Source organism: Enhydra lutris, unplaced genomic scaffold (assembly GCF_002288905.1).
Source record: "Enhydra lutris kenyoni isolate GAN:26980312 unplaced genomic scaffold, ASM228890v2 scaffoldscaffold2, whole genome shotgun sequence".
Taxonomy (NCBI): Eukaryota; Metazoa; Chordata; class Mammalia; order Carnivora; family Mustelidae; genus Enhydra; species Enhydra lutris.
The window spans coordinates 92,392,777-92,413,440 of NW_019154086.1; the positions used below are offsets into that span (position 1 = coordinate 92,392,777).

Consider the following 20,664-nt stretch of genomic DNA (forward strand, 5'->3'; position numbering starts at 1 on the left):
CATGTGCTATTGCAACTACATTTATTATAACAAAATGAAAGGCATTACATTTTGATTAAAGTGTTCTTTTCTATAATTACAAAAGAAGTAAAACAAGGTACAGAAAGTCAAATTTTAGTGTACTTAAAATGCAGAGTTAATGTCTCAAAAACAGTCCATCCTACTGTAATACTTGTAATTACTATGTTACTTTAGAGACAGCATGTCAGATCATGTCCCTTGTATCTAAATTCATAAAGGCAGAAACTTGATTTATTGTGCTTAATTGGTAAGATACATATCAGTTCCTATCCCCACCATCAATGACAATAATACAGCATCAATGCTGACCTGAATGCTATTGTGGAGATATTTAATTAATGTCACACTTCTAAATGCCTGTCTGGTCATGTTGTTTAGGATATATAAAAAACAATTCTATTAATATAATTAATTTTAGGAATATCATTTTGTCAGATTCAATTGAAAATCATTAAAGTGTGCATTAAAATAAAAATTTATGCTGTGCTTTGATATTTAGCATCTATTATGGATACTATTGATTTATTTATTGCACACAGTACATTTCAGTAACAGTTTCAACATGTCTAAATGTGCAGCATATACAGTTTTTGCAATGTAATTAGTTAGAAATTGGGGAAGCTTAATTTTAAAATTGAATTGTTCATGAAAATCTATTTCATACTCTCTATGGCTTGAGCAGTTTCTCTTCATAAAATGTTCTATAGTTGTGTGAAGAAATTAAGTGCAGTTAATCAGAAAGAACATTATCGTTTGACACCTAATTTGAAAGCCCTGTCTTGAAGCAGTGAATGATTGCTTATAGAATTACATATGCCGATGAAGACCCAAATAGGAAATCCATTTGTGCTCCAAGTAGATCTCAGTGTGCTGTCAGTCAGGGTGGTATTGTCTGTTTTTTTGTGGGAAATATTTCATAAAAGTATACATATAAATTTGTTAAAATGTCTAGTTTCTCGTTTAGTCTTAATTGATGGGTTAAAAATGGTAAAATGACACAGGTGTGTATTATTTAATTATTGTACATTGGAATGCAGGTCAGTGGTCTTAAAGTCATTTTACTATGCAACCAAGTCCATCTTGTTGATGTAAGTAATGTAAGTACAGAAGTAAGTGATCAAGTTCTAAAGCTTAGCATTTTAAGAATGACCACAACAACAGCTAAGTAGTTCTAAGGAAGTCTCAATGGTGTTGATGAAATGTTTTTCATTTCTATTTAATCTATGTTTATGTCTTTTTTCAGTGCCGCCAGCAATCACAATGCCTCAGAAATCCTTTAATGCCACAGCAGAGAGAGGAGAGGAGATGACGTTATCTTGCAGGGCCTCTGGCTCCCCTGAGCCCTCCATCTCCTGGTACAGGTAGGTGTTATACGTGTACATCCTTCTGGCTTGTATCCAGAATCAATGTCATGGAAAAAGATTTCTGATCTTATTTTATCAAGAATAAAAGCATTCTTTAGAATTTTATTAAAAGATTGTGGTGGTTTTGTTTTCAGTTAAATTGGTTAGATTAAATTGTTAAAGAGATTAACAGAGTGAATTAACCCAAGTCAAAGGCCCACTAATCAGCTGGTTATTCTTCGTATAAGGCATGTTTTTGGCCAAAGTGGGCCCAGAAGCCCATGACTAATTCAACCACGTTAATGTTACTTCTAGAGAGTATCTAGAAATAGGAATGCGAGTATTAATAGCATCACCACTGTGTGTATATAAAAATAATATTTTATTAAAATATTAAAATGTAATTGTATGTTTTATTTATGTACCATATTATTCAGGAAAAAAGCTAATTATGTACAGCTAAATTTCCATAAATGTAGTGTCATTTTTTAAAAATTTACTTCATCAAAAGAATAAACTCTCTATTCTAAATCTGTTCCTTGACAGTTTACTTTTATATATTTCTACAGAATTTTTAAATGTTACTTGATTTCTGTTAACATCAAACAGATATCAACATATTTCATTCTTTTTTAAAAATTTTTCATCAGCTTTTTATTAATTGACTTATATTATTAAATATTTTGTCTCTAATTATTTAATACTAATTTGATTCTGTCCATGTTTTTTATTATGTTCAGTTAGCACTGTATAGCTTTTGATGTAGTGTTCAGTGGTTCGTTACTTAAGTATAACACCCAGTGCTCATCACAGCACATGCCGTCCTCAATACCCATCATCCTGTTACCCCCTCCTCCCACTACCTCCCACTGTGAAACCCCCAGATTGTTTCTTGGGGTTCGTAGTCTCTCATGGCTAATTTCCCTCTCTGATTTCTCCCCCTTTGGATTTCCCTCCCTTCTCCTATGGTCCTCCATGCTATTGCTTATGTTCCACATATGAATGAAACCATATGTTGTCTTTCTCTGCTTGACTTACTTCACTTAGCATAATCCCCTCCAGTTCTATCCATGTTGATGCAAATGGTGGGTATTCATCATTTCTGATGGCTGAATAATATTCCGTTGTGTTTATATACCACATCTTCTTTATCCATTCATCTGTTGAAGGGCATCTCAGTTCCTTCCACAGTTTGGCTATTGTGAACATTGCTGCTATGAACATTGGGGTGCACATGCCCCTTCTTTTCACTATGTCTGTATCTTTGGGATAAATGCCCAGTAATGCAATTGCCAGGTCATAGGGTAGCTCTATTCTTAACATCTTGAGGAAACGCCATACTGTTTTCCAGAGTGGCTGTACCAAGCTTCATTCACACCAACAGTGTAAGAGGGTTCCCCTTTCTCCACATCCTTGCCAACATTTGTTGTTTCCTGTTTTGTTAGTTTTTCCCATTCTAACTGTTGTAAGGTAGTATCTTATTGTGGTTTTGATTTGTATTTCCCTGATGGCTAGTGATGTTTAACATTTTTTCATATGTTTGTTAGCCATTTGTATGTCTTTTTTGGAGAAGTGTCTGTTTATGTCTTCTGCTCATTTTTTGACTGGATTATTAGTTTTTTGAGTGTTGATTTTGAGATGTTCTTTATATATCTTTATAGATCTTGGATATCAGCCCTTTATCTGTAATGTTATTTGCAAATATCTTCTCCCATTCCATGGGCTGCCTCTTAGTTTTATTGACTGTTTCCCTTGCTGTGTCCAACCTTTTTAACTTGATGAAGTTCTGAAAGTTCATTTTTGCTTTTGTTTCACTTGTCTTTGGAGACATAAAGAATTTATTGTGGCCAATGTCGAAGAGGTAATTGCCTATGTTCTCCTCTAGGATTTTGATGGATTCTTGTCTCACATTGAGGTCTTTCATCCATTTTGAGTTTATCTCTGTGTATGGTATAAGGGAATGGTCCAGTTTCAATATATTTCATTCTTTTGGGTTGTGGCTCTAACTGTTAAAAAGGAGACAATGAAACTTTACAAATGGACAATCTTAAAAATGCATCTTAGTTATTAATTCTGGTTACCACTCAGGCATAACTACAGATATTTACAGAATCTCTTCTATGCTTCATGAACCAAATAGCTTAAGAATAATCACAAGAAAACAATTAGTAGAAATATATTCGTATTGACAAAAATTAGCCATAGTGAGGATTACATTTTTTAAAAAACTTTTTCAAGAAGAATAATTACAACCCAATTCCCTTTTTTTCTATTAATTCCTGAGCACTTACTGATATTCTGCTCCTTTCAAACTCTTATCCATTTAATACAGCAGGTAGCAATAAACAAGATATTTCTTCAAATAAGGTAAATAGATGTTCTTTGCAAACATTAATTCCTTTGTGACATACTGTTGGTATTTTCCAAAGGATTACACATCAAACATGAACATATTCACCCCAGATAATGATCATGTATCTCTGAGACTTCTGGTTTCTGGTGTGTATCCTTAAGAGTCAATATTACATCTAATTGCAGCACAGAAAAGCTCTTGGATCATTCATTACAATGAACAAATATTGTTCTAGAATCTCATTCTCATCATTTTATCTTTCCAGGGAGACTTCCTTCTGTTTAGATTTCTGTCTTAAAGTTCAACATTTGTTCAAAATTCTCATATTTAAGTGGATACATAATTATCATACAGGCTAGAATAAGTCAAATTCATAAGCTAATATAGTAAGTCATTTAAATCTGTGTTTTTTATCTTTACATCTTCATATAGCATTTGTTTCATCCCTTTAATGGTACGAATAATTGTTCCATTCTCTAGATAATTAATGTATAAAAGCAGAATGGGAGTATATGGTAATGACATAGAAAAAATTAAAATTAGTTTTTATTTTGACATTTATATATGTCATATTTATATATGTGTATATATAATGTATAATTATAATGCTTATTATTTTTTCTTAAATATTTGGAAAATTTTCCAGTGAAATAGCCTATGCTAAGACTTGTGTTGTGTAAAGGTTTAACTACAAATTCGAGTGCTTTCATAGATCTAGGTTTATCCCAGTAATATCTTTGTCTTTAGTGGTCTCTGGTGCTATCTATCTTTCCAGCAATTTGTCCATTTCATTTCAGTTGTTTTTACTAGCATATAGTCATTCACAGTATTTTCTTATTATACTTATAATTTGTGCATTATCTATATTGATCCTTCCTCTCTCATTCTGATAACCCGGTCACTGGTTATTTGTTCTGCTCTCTTTTCATCCCGATCAGTCTAGAGAAATGTTTATGAAAAGAACGATCTTTTCAATGATCAGCTTTTGTTTCACTTATTTTCTTCTTGTTTTTCTATTTTCTAATTCATTGATTTCTGCTCTTATTTTTATTTTTGTCTTCCTTTTTTTTTACTTTTTGTTTAATATTCTCTTCTATTTTTAGTGGCTCAAAGGGGATACATACATCATTGATTTCAATCGTTTATACTTTTCTAATATAAGCATTCATTTTTCCCTTTAACAATGCTTTAATTGCACTGTACTAATTTTAATATGTCGCAGTTCCATTTTTGTCCAGTTCAAATATATTTTTAAAAGATTTTATTTATTTATTAGAGATAGAGCGTGCATGAATGCACGTTGGGGGAGGAGCAGAGGGAGAGGGAGAAACAGGCTCCCTGTTGAGTACAGAGCCTGATGCAGGGTTTGGTTCCAAGACCCTGAGATCATGATCAGAGCTAAAGGCAGGCCTTTAACTGACTGAGCCACCCAGGCACCCCTTATTCAAGTATTTAATTTTTTTTTCTTGTAATGTTCTCTTGTTTGTTTCAAGTTTTATTTACATTACAGTTAGTTAACATATGGTGTAATATTAGTTTTAGGTATAGAATTTTAGAGATTCATCACTCATATATGATAGCCAGTGCTCATGACAGCAAGATACCTCCTTAATATCCATCACCCATTTAACCAATTTCCCTTTACTGCCCCTCTAGCAACCTTCAGTTTATTCCCTGTAATTAAGAGTCTCTTTTGTGGATTGCCTCTCTCTCTCCTTTATTCCCCTGTGTTCATCTGCTTTGTGTTTTAAATTCTATCTACGAGTGAAATCATATGGTATTTGTTTTTCTCTGACTTATCTCGCTTAGCATCGCATACTCTAATTCCATCCACATCATTGCAAAATACAAAATTTCATTTTGATGGCTGAGTAATATTCCATTGTACTATTTCTTTATCCAATTACTCTATCCTTTCATCAGTCTATGGACATCTGGGTTCTTTCTATAATTTGGCTATTGTTGATTTTGCTGCTATAAATATCAGGATATAATTGTTCCTCCATATCAATTCTTGTAACATTATTTTTGACATTGGTTATTTAGAATGTTGCTGATTTTTTTTCCAAATATTTGGGTATATTTCATATGTATTTCTGCTACTAATTTAAAACTAAATTCCTTAATTGTTAGAAAACATACTTTGTATGATATCAATTTACTTAAATTTATTAGGTCTCACTTTATAATATTTTCAAATGTACTGTTTGCACTTGACAAAATACATGTATGTGTATATGTGTATATATCTATACAGAGATAGATAAATAGATAGGTATTCCACTATCATATGGAGTAGTCTCTAAATATCAAATAGATCAGCTAGGTGATTAGTATTATTCACATCTTCTATATCCTTACTGATTTTACAACTATTATTTCTTTCTGTTCTCAGTTCTCTCTGTTTTATTCCATGTCTTTTGAAGCTCTGTTATGTGTTTAAACATTTATCAATGTCAGTATTGTAAAAACTATTAAAGAAGTTGTTTAGGAATAAAATGATACCAGATAGAATTTTGAGTCCTTTTTTCTGTTTTCAAATTTTATGTCTTTAAGTTTATTAAAATATATTGCTATATTTTCAAATTATTGGTTTTTTTCTTTAGCAATGTTAAACTGCTCTCAAATTTACCAGAGTATATTTCATCATCCTATTTTTTATCTCTATAAGTTTGATGAAGGACTTTATTTTTGAGGTATTATTAGTTTCAGGTACATCATAATAATTTGATTTTCTGATACATTACAATGTGATAACAACTATAAGTCTAATTACCATCTGTCACCATACAATGATTGCCCTTCACCCATTTCACCCATCCACTAACTGCCTTCCCCTTTGACACCCACCAGTCCATTGTCAGTATCCATGAGATTGTTGTGTTTGTTCAGTCTTTTTGTTCTTCAGGTTTTACATGCAAGTAAAATCATACGGTATTCATCTGTTACTGTCTATTAATGTCATTTAGCATAATACTTTTAGGGTCCATTTATGTTGTTAGAAATGGCAAGATTTCCTTTTTTTTCTATGGGATTTTTCCAGTTTTCTTTTTGTAGTTGATTTCTATTTTCATATCACTGTGATAAGAAAAGATGCTTGCTATGATTTCAGTCTTCTTAAATTTATTGAGACTTGTTTTTAGCCAAATGCCACTTATTGTGGAGAATATTCCATGCACACTTGAGAAGAATGTGTATTCTGCTGATTTTCGATGGAGTGCTCTCTCTCTATATATATATATATTACGTCCATCTGGTCTAATGTGTTGTGTAAGGCCAATGTTTTCAATGTTTTCTTATTGATTTTCTGTCTGGATGATAGATCTATTGGTGTAAATGAAGTATTAGATTCCTCTACTACTATTGTGTTGTTGTCAATTTCTGCCTTTAGGTCTGTTAATACTTGCTATATATATTTAGGTGCTCCTATTTTGGGTGCATAATTATATATAAATGTTGTATCTTCTTTTTTGAATGACCCTTTTATCATTACATAATGCCTTTCCTTGTCTTTATATTGTGTTTGTTTTGTTTTAAAGTGATCATTTTGTCTGATATAAGTATAGCTATGCTAGCTTTGTTTTCATTTTCATTTGCATGGAATAGCTTTTTCTATCCCTTCACTTTAAATCTCTCTGTGCCCTAAGATCTGAATTGGGTCTCTTATAGGGAACATATCAATAGGTCTTGTTTTATCCATTCACCCATTATACGTCTTTTGATTGGAGAATTTAGTCCATATGCATTTAAAGTAATTATTGATAGGTATGTACATAGTGCCATTTTGTTAATAGTTTTCTGGATGGTTTGTAGCTCTTCTTTCTTCCTTTCTTCTCTTGCTCTTTTTCCTTGTGGTTTCATACCTTTTTTTAGTGTTATGTTAAGATTCTTTTCCCATTATCTTTTGTGCATCTACTATACAGGTTTTTGCTTTGTGAAGCACACATATAATAGACTGTCTGTATAGCAGTTTATTTTAACTTGTGAGCATTGTAAGTTTTAAATACATATTAAAGACTCTAGATTTTTTCTCCCCTACCACATGTTTTATGTTTCTGATGTCATAAATCTTTTTATTTTGTGTATACCTTAACAAATTATTGTAGTTTTAGTTTGTTTTACTACCTTTGTCTTTTAAACTTCATTTTTAAATTTTAAGTGGTTAATCTGCTCCTTAATATATTTGCCTTTTCCTGTCAGGTGTTTACTTTCATATGTTTTCTTATTATTAGCTAGTACATTTTCTTTTTAGCTTGAGGAAATACCTTTAACATTTCTTTCAAGGCTGGTGTAGTGGTGTGAAATCCTTTAGCTTTTGCTTGTCTAGAAAACTCTGTCTGTCATTTATTCTGAAGGATAGCCTTGCTGGGTAGAATACTATTGGTTGGAAGTTTTCCTTTTAGCACTTTGAATGCACCATGCCATTCTCTTGTGGCTTACAGAGTTTATGCTGAAAAATCAGCTGATAGTCTAATGGGATTTCTTTATATGTACCAAGTTATTCTCTTGCTGCTTTTAATATTTTCTCTTTTTCTTTAACTTTGACATTTGAATTATAATGTGTTATAATGTGTAGCTCTTTGGGTTCATCTTTTTTGGAACTATCTGTGCTTCCTGGAACTGGATGTCTATTTCCTTCCCTAGGTTGGTTAAGTTGTCAGCTATTGTTTCTTCAAATAAGTTTTTTGTCCCTTTCTCTTTCTCTTCTCCTTCTGGGACCCTATAATGTGAATGTTATTCCACTTGATGTTGTTCCAAAGGTCCCATAAGCTATCTTCACTTTGTAAAATTCTTTTTATTACTATTGTTGTTGTTGTTCCTTTTGGGTGAGTTCCACTGTCCTGTCTTCCAGGTTGCTGATCTGTTTTGCTTCATCCAAACTGTGGTTGAAATTCTTTAGTGTATTTTTTTTTTCAGGTCAGTTTTTGTATTCTTCACCTGCATGACTTCTGTTTGATACTTTCTTATATTTTCTGTCTATTTGATGTTCTTACCGGGTTCATCCATTCTTTTTCCAATTCAGTAAGCATCTTTATGACCACTATTTTGAACTCTTTGTCAGGTAAATTACTTATCTCCATTTCAACAAGGATTTTTGTTTCTTTTCTGGATTTTATGTTTTTCTTTTTTTTGGGCATATATTCTTGTTTTCTCATTTTGTTTTTCTTTATATTTCTGTTTCTGTGTATGAGGTGCAATAGCTATCTTTCCCATTCTAGAAGGAGTGGTCTTGTGTAGGTGATGAAACTTTTTGTTCAACCTTGCCCTAATTCTTGGATGTCTCTTGAACTTTGTGTTTACCTACACAGTCTGATTTATTCTTAACTGGTGAGAGTACAAGTGTGGAATGAACAGCTTGGCATAGCGGGGTGCAGGAAGATATAGCATGTGGGCAGGGTGAGCCTGCTGGCTTCAGAGAGGCTATGGGGGAACCCAGAAGGACCCCAAGATAGGAGGGAGCTCACTGGCAATAGTAGGGCCACCAGAGCTTATGGAAAGGGCAAATCAGGCAGCTGCATCAGGGCTATAGGATTACAGCTACCACAGGGCTATGTGGGGCAAGCCCTACAATACTAGCAAGGTTGAATGAGAATGCACAAATGGTGCCACCAGCATCTTTTCCCCTGTAAAATGTTCTACCAGACGCCTGTGTCTCCAGCACATGCTAACCAATGTCCACTGCATATAGAACTGTGCTTTCCAAACTACCTTTTTTGTTTTGTTTTGAGATTCCTGGGGTAAGTCTGTAAGACCTTTAAAAGCAGCCTTTTCATTTCTCACAGCCTTTTGGATCTCTAACATATAATCCCTTTTGCTTTGCAGAATCAGATATTTTGGGTGTTCATCTCTCCAGTGTCAACCCCAAGGGTTGGGGTGCCTGATATGGGGTATAAGCCCCTCACTCCTCAGGGAGAAACTCCAAATTTGTGATGTTCCTCCAAATTGTGATTTGCCATGTTGACAGTAGGAATTTTGGCAAGATTATATTTCTGCTTCTCTTACCTGTCTCAATCCTTTATCCTTTGTTGTGGAGAAACTCTTAAGCTAGTTTTCCTGTATTTTTCAAGGGGAATTGATCCTTGCATAGCTGAAGATTTGGTGTGTCCATGGAGGAGTTGAGTTCAGGATCTTCCTACACCACCATCTTGAACTTCCCCTCCATTTACTCAATATTTATTATACATTCTATGATAGAGGACTTTCTCTTTCCTCTTACAAGCTTATAGCTCATTTTTACTTTCTTGAATATATAGAATATATTCTAATAGTTATTTTAAAAATCTTTTCTCCATTTCTATCATCTGTGTCATTTCTGGATCTTTCTAATTTATTGAATTTTCTCCTTGTTATGTGTCATATTTTCCTACTTATATACTAGCCTGGTAATTTTTGATTGAGTGCCAGGTATTAATGATTTTATGTTTTGGAGTACTGGATAGTCTTGTACTCTCTTACTCTATTTTTAGATGTAGGAGGTAACTTGGGATGTGTTCGATCATCTGAGGATTGCTTTTAGATTCTTTTAGTGGATCCAGAGCAAGCTTCATCCTGGGGTCAGCTTGGTTCCATTATTGAAGCAATATTCTTCTAAGGAGGTGACTTAATGTCCTGCATTTTAGGTCTTTTTACCCTGAATGACTGAGAAGCAAATTATTCCTGGTTCTGGGATTGTTGTGTTTTATCTTTTCCAGTGGTTCTTTGCCTATGCTGGGAAAGCCTTTTTGGCATGCAGTCACAAATCAGTAGTTAAAGATTGGTTGGAGATACACGGCATATCTCTCTACCCTCTTTCTTGTGCAGCTGTCTTTTCTTATATTCTCTGGTTCACAAATTCTAGCTACTTTAACCTCCTCCAACTGAGAACTCTGCCTGGCTGTGCTTGGGTTCTCCCCTTACAAGCTACAGACTTGAAACCCTCCTCTCATAGTAAGCTATGGTCGTCTTAAGAGGTCACTATTATGAGCTACTTTTTGATTAGTGTTTAAAAACTGTTAATTAATCAGTGCCTATTGTTTGCTCTTTACAATGGGAGGGTAGATATGGTCCGTGTTACTCCATTATGCTTGAAAGTGGAACTATCCTCTCTTCTTTATTATCCCCACTAATTCCCTGATTCTAATCCTTATTTTCTCATGCCTAGAAAAGGGGTACTTAGAGAAGTGGTTTACATTTTAAAGTACAGGCTTACAGAATTCCATCAGAATTCTTTGGGAATCTTTTTCAGACATGGGATTCCTCAGAAGTAGAGTGTGAATAATAGCAAGTGTATTCCATATCACAAGTTTATTAGGAGAGTGGTGTTAAAGAGCTATTACTTTGGTTATATCTCTTGCTGATATCTTTAAATTGAGCTTTTGAAGGAATGATAGTCTTTACACACAGATTTCCTCTAAATCTCTTCAAGATCTCGCCATTCACTTCAGAGCCCAAATCATAATTTTTTTTTTCCCCATGAAAATTTCTGGAGTATTTTACCCATCATCTTTTTCCTTCTGTCCTACTATAGTATATCCCTCCTTGTCCCTACCTAACACAAAAAAGTTATGATAAATTCATTAATGGGATCTATCTTATCTTCAGTTACTGCTCTAATGCCAATCATGTTACAAATTCTTCATGATAGGTAGCCAGGTCTCACTCATTTCCTATACTTCAAATATTTGGCATGATATTCCAAATGAGGTAGGAAAATAACTCTCTTTGTCAGAAAGAACATTAGAATTTAGTTAATCTGCTGCTTATATTACTATGTAAATCTAATTTTCTTCATCTATGATTTCAGGGGTGGGAAAATCATATTTACAATTTTAGTTCTCTAATATGTGAATGAGGGTAAGAAGGAAAATGGACATATGAGCTAATTGTGAGTTTTAAGCCAAGTTGAATATATAAGGAAAGTGTCTTATAGGCCATAAGTTGCTTAAACTTCTAGAGTATTAGTATTATTGTTATTGTTGTTGTCCTACAAATTATTACTTTCTAATGATTAGAGTAAGAAATATATTGTATCACTAATTGCTGTGAAAATTCTACTTATACATTATATTCTTGACAAAGTTGTTGAAACATTATTTTTGGTTGTTATAAAATTTAAATTAATAAAAATATGAAAAGAATATTAAAAAATACAGAGAAATACTATATAGGTAGTATTAATATTTTACAGACTACTTTTGCACCCCACTCTCATGCAATTTTTGTACATTTCATGATATCTTTAGAGATGTCAATAGAAATGGGAAAAATGGATGTTAATGAGCCATAGAAGGATAAGTATTATATTAGGACATGTGCCAATGCTTTCTGGAAAGTGAAACCAGAATTCACTGGAAAGATCATTTAGGGTATTGAAGAAATGTTCTCTCTCATTCTAGGAAATATTTGTTATAATTCTTTCAAAAATTTTTTTCTTTTTTTTTTAAATTTAAACTTGTGTGGACAAATAGATATCCCATCCCCTAAGGACAGATCCTAAACGTTTTACAGTAGTGGGCCTTACAATCAATTCAGTCCTTCAAAATACCATTATAAGAAATAGAAGGAAAACTAAAGGAGAAAGAAAAAGAGAAGGAGGAAAAGGAAATGTAAATAAACTAGAATGGAAGGGAATAGACAGTATAAGAAGGTTTCACATATATTAAGGAGAATTGTAGAAATTACTTAAGATTTAAGTATGTTTAAGACATTTCTTATTGTAAGTTATAGAAAAAGTTTGAAAGACTTTTTTAAATAGATAACAAAAACTGGAACTGGAGGAGAGTGAAGACTATTTCAACTCAGAAAGAACTTGGAAAATATTGAAAATTATTTATGTTTAAGAGGAAACATATCTAAGAATGAATAGTAAATTAAATCATCATATTCAGGATAATTTCTCTAACTGCATTTGCCCATAATTGTTTCATCTTACCCTCTTATTGGTAGTGCTTATTTGCAATATAAATTGGTAACATATTTAAATTGTGTTTATTTTGAAACTTCTTTAGAGGATGTTTCCATAGAAAGTCTCTTAAATGTATCCTAGGTACCTAGTAAATAAATATGTGTTGATTCACTGACACAAAAAGTGTATATGAAATTAAAATCGGCAGCACAATTTTTTTTTTTGCTAATAAAGTAAAAATTGAACCAATGTGCTTATTTTGCCTAAGATCAGTGTTAAGATTTCAACATAGCTCAAATATTATTCTTGATTCTAAGTTTAAGCAATTTTCAATTATAATTTCAATATCTAGTAACTTGAGTTTTACTGGATTACTAACAGTATACTTGTGATTAGAATATAGCTTTGTCTATCCAAATCCATGTAATGATTGACAACTACCGATCAAAAATTGAATACAATCTCCTGAGTTATGAAGTCAGATTTATGAAGATCAACCTCTGTTTTCTTCTTTAGGAATGGCAAGTTCATTGAAGAAAATGAAAAGTACATACTGAAGGGAGGCAATACAGAACTCACTGTCAGGAACATAATTAATAGTGATGGGGGTCCGTATATCTGCAGGGCCACAAATAAAGCAGGAGAAGATGAAAAGCAGGCATTTCTCCAGGTCTTTGGTAAGTATTATAGCATAGTGGTTAACATTATGATGTCTAGAGGGAAGTCTGAGTCAAATTCTACTCTGTCACTTATATGTCATTAACTTTCTAAAATTAAATCTGTTTTCTAATCTGAAACATATTTTAGCATTGCAGCTACCAGATAGAATTATTTGAGGAATTACATGAAATATACATGTATATTCTTATAAAATATTGGATGACTGATAACAGAAGATGGAAGAAAATTCCTTTAAATTACACATAACTGGGATCTGTTATAACTTATAGATCATTTATATTTATATATATATATATATGTTGGTCTTCATAAATCTTTATGTGACACATGTTGAGATTAGTTTTACTTTTAATATACTTCAGAAGAACACATCTGTAAGCTAAAATTAGGAAATATTGACCTGTAAGCATAAGAAATTACTTTTCTTCATTCTATTAAAAGGGTATATAATATGAATATCTTTCATATTTACCAAAAGCTGTATTGTTTTCTTTGGGGAACTTACAGAAAGTGGATAAGCAGTAAGGTGTTTGTTTTTTTTTTAATTGATTTAGCTTCCATTATGTTTGTAAGAAGAAAACCAGTTTTACTTGTGTATTTGGAATATGTCATTGTCTTTAAAAAGCACAACACAAAATTATATGCATCAATAGCATTTAATATGTTTTCTCCATTTTTCAAAACACTGTTATCAAAATTCTTTCACAACAAAAAGAGGAAGTGGGAAGAAAAGAAGGAAAATTCTGTGAGAGTAAGAAGGACCATAGTTCATGTAGAGGAAAGAGTAAATAAAATTGTTAGAAATCATAAAAAGTTGTTAACTTATTCTAGCAGTATCTGCCACTTAACAAGATTGTTCTCTTTAGAACCTACACTAAATAAATATGACTCAGTATAAAAAATTTATTAATTACTAATAATAGTTTCTGAGATAATCCCAAAGAGTAGATATTCTCAATTTACATCAGAGAGCCATTATGAAATACTAATCATTTTTTTATTAAGATGGCAGTGAGAACAAAGAGATAAAAAAAAGATTTTAATATTTTCATCTTTTCAAATGGAAAATACATCATGATATGCTACATCACTGTTGTAATCACTTTTTAATAGTAACACTAAACAAATTTGCATTGTGCTTGAAACAAAATCAAATATATATAGTAGAAATCCAACTAAATCCATTAAAGTCAATGCAATAAACACTGAATTGTTAAAAATTATACATTCCATATTTCCAATATTTGAAAACTAAGTTTCCAAGATGAAAAGCAATTTATTTATATCCCATGATCAGTTGCATTTAAAGATTAAATAAAGTGTTACTTTTCTGAAATACCATGTGCTGGCTTTCATCCCTTTAAAGTTCTACCATGTAAAAATTTAAGAAATGCAGATAATACAGATTTTATAATTGTAAAGATCGGTGGTATCATGCAAATTTGTGGATGGACATATTTTTAATATAATGATAATTTAAATTAGCAGACATAATGTTTTTTCTCATTACTGAAGTCATAATTATAATGAAATGATTAGTTACAATGCCTAAAATTTTGTTAAAATAAACTGAAGTAAAAAATAAGTCAATTGGAATAATGTAAGAATTAACATATATATACTTACTTCATTAATATTTTAAATATTGTGCACGATTTTACTTACACATATTCAAGATACAATCATCATTTTCCTTCTCAGGAGGAATTATTTTTAAAGCTTAAGAGATAATCACTAAATAAGCAGATGTTACGCATGAACACATACACACTCATAAACATAAAGCCACCATGTGGCTTTAAAAGAGGAAATTTTAATTTTGTAGATTTAAGAGTGGGAAAAATAAAGTTCTTTTGAAATTGCAAAGTTTCAAAAGGAATTATAATTTGTATGTTGGCTTTTAAGCCACTTCAAATTTTTTTTTATGATAATTGATGAGAATTATTTTCTAAAGCTTTCCCCCCTGTATTTTGTGAGTCTCTTGGCACTCCTTTAATGCAAAGTGTGCTGCTGTAACTGTTAAAATCTTAGTAATTCTATACTGTACTAATGTGAACTTAAGTGCCCACTGCGGCTTTTAAGTCTGAATAGTGATATTTTCCTCCCATACAGATTGAGTAATGTATATATTCTTTACAGTACAGCCTCACATAATACAGCTTAAAAATGAGACTACGTATGAGAATGGTCAAGTCACACTTATATGTGAAGCAGAAGGGGAGCCTATACCAGAAATCACTTGGAAAAGAGCAATAGATGGCATCACATTTTCTGAAGGAGATAAGGTAAAAGGATCTCAATATATAGTGATTTTCAATACCATTGTATTTTCAGAGTTTTGCACATTACTAAATTTCACATTGGACTTCAGTTTACCAAGTAACTTGTAGGAATGCAAGAAATGGTTGAATTTTTCAAAAGGTAATGCTACCACACTCAGCCCGAAAATTAGTGGAGAAAAAAGTGAAAGTGTAATATTTAAAGATGTTTTTCATTATGTCACAAAATTTTAGGTTGTTGATATTCTTAAGTATTCTTACAGGGACTTTTGGCATACATGGAATTTATAAGTTATTGCAATTTTAGCTCCCCACCCCATGCTGTGAAAATGAGAGTCATCCCAGACCAAATTCTGCTGTCATCATTAACTCTTTACTCTTTAGAATTGTCTTGTGCGGTGCAAAGTTAGGTGTCACCTTCACGAGGTGGGGATCCTGGTGATGAGAGCTGAAATGATGGGGGGACTACTGACTGATGATCAGTAGACATCTTTATTTCTTACAATCACTTCTTTTATACCTTCCACAAGATCCGATGACAAACAAGATATAGATTTATGTGCAGGGTGTAGGCTACATGTGAGATGTGATTTACGTGCAGGCAATCAAGTGAGACAAATGAACAACAGGGATTATCTCTTAGCTTTAAATGACAGGAGCAAGTTAGGGATTCTCCACACTTATCAGATCTATCTCAAGGAGGACATGAAAACATTCCAGGGATCCTCCCATGTTTATTCTGGGCCCAGGAAGACTCTTGCCCTCCATCTCCTGGAGTTTTCTCACAGGGTTTGACACAATTCCAGTCACACTGGCGAGTATCTGGGTTGTGTTTCAACAGTTAGGTTTGCTTTCATGTAATTTAGAATCTAATAAAGAGAAATAAACACAAACAGAACAAAATACAGTACTTTGGTAATTGTCAGTCGCATGTAAATAGGCGACCTGTCACCAGAATACATTTACATTACTAACTAATTAATAATAGACTTTCATTATTGCTCTTTTTAATAATTATTCACACAAAACTCCAAAGTATGGACAAAGTGAAACAGAAAGGAAAAGATAGTGAATTAGTGATAAAATGAATTGACATTTCACATGTGTAAAAGAGGGTAAGATTAAGCTTACCAATATCTTTTCTTAATATTAATATTAAGAAATATTTCTTATATTGATATTAATATAAAGGAGAGAAACTCCTTGAAGCTTTTCATTAATTTAAATCAAGTTCTGCAAAAGACAGTGATTTCTACAATATAAGTACCTTTGACGTACTAATAAGGATAGCAGAAAAATTTGAAACCAATTTATCTGAAAGACAGTTTCTATCCCTCCAACTCATGTAGTTTTGAACAACATGCTAACTCCATAAACTGACAAAACAGCCATCTCCCTAGCTATTTACTATTTATTCTTTGTAAGAATTGTATTCACATATATATGTATATATGTATGTATCATATACATATATATAAGATATACATGATATGTATTCCTATATATATATCTATATATCATACTTTGCTTCATTTCCTCCTCATGATGGCATTTTTAAGAGAGTTATATCTTTTTTGGTAATAGTTATAATATTTTGATATACTTATTTTATATATACAAATTAAAAATCAAATTTATAAAATATCTTCTGGAAACCCAGAGAAACCATACAGACTTTGCTTTAACATTTTCTTAACAGAAAATCCTAGATATTAAGGCACAATTGTCAAATCTGAAAGGAGTTATATTTCCATAAAATTATTTTAAATTATAAAAAAATAGATATAAAAGACTGTAGGTAATTGTTTTCCTGCCAATTTAGTACATTTCTTTAGATCTCTCAAGAATAATGATTTTCATGTCTACAAGCTCTTATTAATTATACCTTCATATTCCTAACTCATGCTTTCCTTATATTCTTGACTACTGTAAAATTCCTAAAAGTTCTTGTCTTTTTTTTTTTTTTTTTCACTAGTAGCTGTTGATCAATTTGATGTGAAATTATTTCAAAGTATGGGACAGGAATTTGCATGTCAACCCTATGCAGGGGTCTTACTTATCTTCTCTGTATCATTCCAATTTTAGTAGATGTTCTGTCAAAGTAGCAAGCCAGCACCTGAAAATTCTCATCTTAAGATAGTGTTTACTCTTCATTTAATGGATGTTTCCTTATGTGTATACCAAAAATGAGAGATGCATTATATCCAGTTATTTTATCATGAAAAGTTGTCAAGTAACCAGAAGGCTGTGACATTTTTTTCTATACTGTAAACCCCAGGCCACCCAAAACTATATTCAGAAATTTCTTCTCTAGTAGTTATGAAGAATAATCAACTAGTTTTTTTGAAAAGAATCATCTCTATTAAAATACTCTTTTTATTTTTTATTTGGTTTATTTCCTACAAAACAATTATAGAAAACCATATATGCTTTTGTTTTTCCAAATGTAACTTCTATCCAGTGGGTAAAGAAATGAAGGTCATTCACTTTCTATCATGACATTTCTCCTAAATTATTTTGATTCATATCTTATTTTCTGCATAGTAAACCTCATTTCTCATTACTAGTTTCTTCAACAACCAAAATTCAAAAACTGAATGGTTGACCTGAGCTTTGAAGTAAGACATACCTGGTTTGAATCTCAGCTCTGCCATTTGGCAGTATTATCTGAACTCTTATTAATATGAGTTTCTTCATCTTTAAAATGTGGATAATAACACTTACTTCCCTTAAAGGTAGAATAAATCTGGGAAGTAGTCCTAACCCTTTACATTTTGTAAATATTCAATAAACTTTATTTTATCTTTGTTATATTATTTGTCATATTACATAATTTTTTTTTTAACTTTTAAGGATTTTATTTATTTATTTGACAGACAGAGATCACAAGTAGGCAGAGAGGCAGACAGAGAGAGAGAGAAAGTGGGGGAAGCAGGCTCCCTGCTGAGCAGAGAGCCTGATGTGGGGCTTGATCCCAGGACCCTGGGATTATGACCTGAGCTGAAGGCAGAGGCTTTAACCCACTGAGCCATCCAGGTGCCCTCTCAGTAACTTTTAAAGAGATTGTCTGATTAATTCCTTCAGCAACTCTAAAAAGAAAATATTGTTACATCCATGCTAGAGATTGAGGATTAGAAGGTGAACGTTTACCCGGGGTCATGCAGATAATATATACCCGAGCAGGAACTCAAGCCACGTTCATCTAGGCCTTCATGGTTTTGCTATACTGCATATTACATAATTTTTAAGGCATAGTTTATCTTGTTTGTTATTCTGAATAAATTCTAGTTGTTAATAGACTCCATAAAGTCTGGTACCTGAGGTTTGATTAAACACTATCGTGGAGTATATTCAGATCATATCTCTCTTGTCATGGAAAGCATGAGATGGTATTTTCCACAAGAATCACTTGGAGAGCCTGTTAAAATGCACCTTCTAGAAGCCCACTCCCTGATGTTGATTTAGTATGTCTGATACAGGACCTAGAAGTACATATTTAATAAACTCATAAGGTTGGTATCATAGGGGTTGACTTCAGGTCATACTCTGGAAAGTAATTCTCTAAGTCACATGAAATTTAACAGCTAATCCTGTCAACAGAAAAGTGCTCTTAACAGATTACTTGGCACCTGATAGAGGCTTGGGAAATATGGAACAAAACAAATCAAAACTTCCCATCATGTACACACTATCAATGTTTTGATGAAACTGCTCATTCTGTAGGCCATAGTGAAACAGCATCAGTGTAATGTGCTCATACTAAAAACTTAATCCCCAAATATGGCAGTGCACTTAGCACATATGTTCATCAGTGTAGATTTTCAAAGGATGGGGTCTCAATTAATAATATCCCCTTTCCTTACCTAAATTCTCAATCACTAGATAAGACAAAAAAAATAAATAGAGATAAAATGTCATGTGACTTAAGCCAGCAGGTAAGTGAATGTTCTTATACCGAACCAGAGAATTAGATAGACTTACCCAGCACAGTCCTGAGTAGCATTAGACCTTGTAGCCCCCCACTGTGGGAGAGTAGATATCACTGTCAAGGTTACCATCATGGCTGAAAGCAAGGGAGAACCTCTGGTCTCTACAGGAAGTCCTTTCTGAAAATAAAAGAAGAAAGCAGCTAAGAAGAACATATTCAGTATGATCAGTATGATACCCTCATAGTTACCCATCAAACATCTGCCTGGTTCTTATGGGGAAGAGTAATTAAGGAGTTGGAAAGTCCAGAACTGGTATGTTCACGAGCTCCCTTCCCATGGAATAAATGTTAGGAATCCATAAGAAGTGTTTACTGCCCAAAAGAGCCTTATGTAAATAACATCTTAATAAGCACTGTATATACATTTTCACAACTTAACTTCTGATATTCTTACTGCATGCTAAATGGCCCCAAAACAAAGTGGAACAAAACAGCCATTTTATTTTGTTCATGATTCTGTGGATCAGGAATTTGCAGAGGCTCAGCAAAGGGGACATCACAAGGCACTTCAAATGTGATCACATGTGTATGTTTTCTGTATCCATAGTTTTGTAGAACAATTGAACTATGTATATTAGTATACCATAAAATATCTTTGCATAATATGGCATCCTTCAGAAATCACAACAAAAAGTGGGGTCCTTAAATACATTTAAACTCATGACTGTTTCATCTAACCCACTATAGTGCATCTTACCTATATTTAAAATAGTGTATGAAATTTTAACAACTTCAGAAAACTTCAGAAATATGTATAAGATGTAAGAAAACGAGTATTCACTTGCTTCAAAAATACTTTCTTAGTATCCATTGTTATTTCAAAATAACATTTTGTTCATCATTTTATTGTTAAAGAAATTTCACATTTTTCACTTTTAGTTACCCATTTATTGAAAATTTCTAGACACTTTACTGCAATTTAAGTATTATTTATGATTCTCTCTAAAAATATTGATTTACCAGGGTTATCCAGAAATTCATTACACTTACAGATTAATATTAGCACTTTATTTTGGAGTCATCTTAAAATACAATTGTTTATAAAAATCAGAAATCCCTAGCTTCTTCATTAAATGGATACTATACATATAATCTTAATAATATTTAAATGTTAT

At 32.4% G+C, this 20,664-nt stretch overlaps 1 protein-coding gene across 2 annotated transcripts in view; it reads left to right on the plus strand.

Annotated features, from left to right (window-relative positions):
- LOC111149636 (neural cell adhesion molecule 2) overlaps positions 1-20,664 on the plus strand; it is a 514,271-nt gene that overhangs the window by 330,733 nt on the left and 162,874 nt on the right. For both annotated transcript variants that reach the window (XM_022506828.1, XM_022506836.1), the window contains 3 exons: positions 1,265-1,382; positions 13,118-13,278; positions 15,422-15,567. In XM_022506828.1, the coding sequence (XP_022362536.1) occupies positions 1,265-1,382; positions 13,118-13,278; positions 15,422-15,567 (425 nt within the window). The remainder of the gene's footprint in view (positions 1-1,264; positions 1,383-13,117; positions 13,279-15,421; positions 15,568-20,664) is intronic.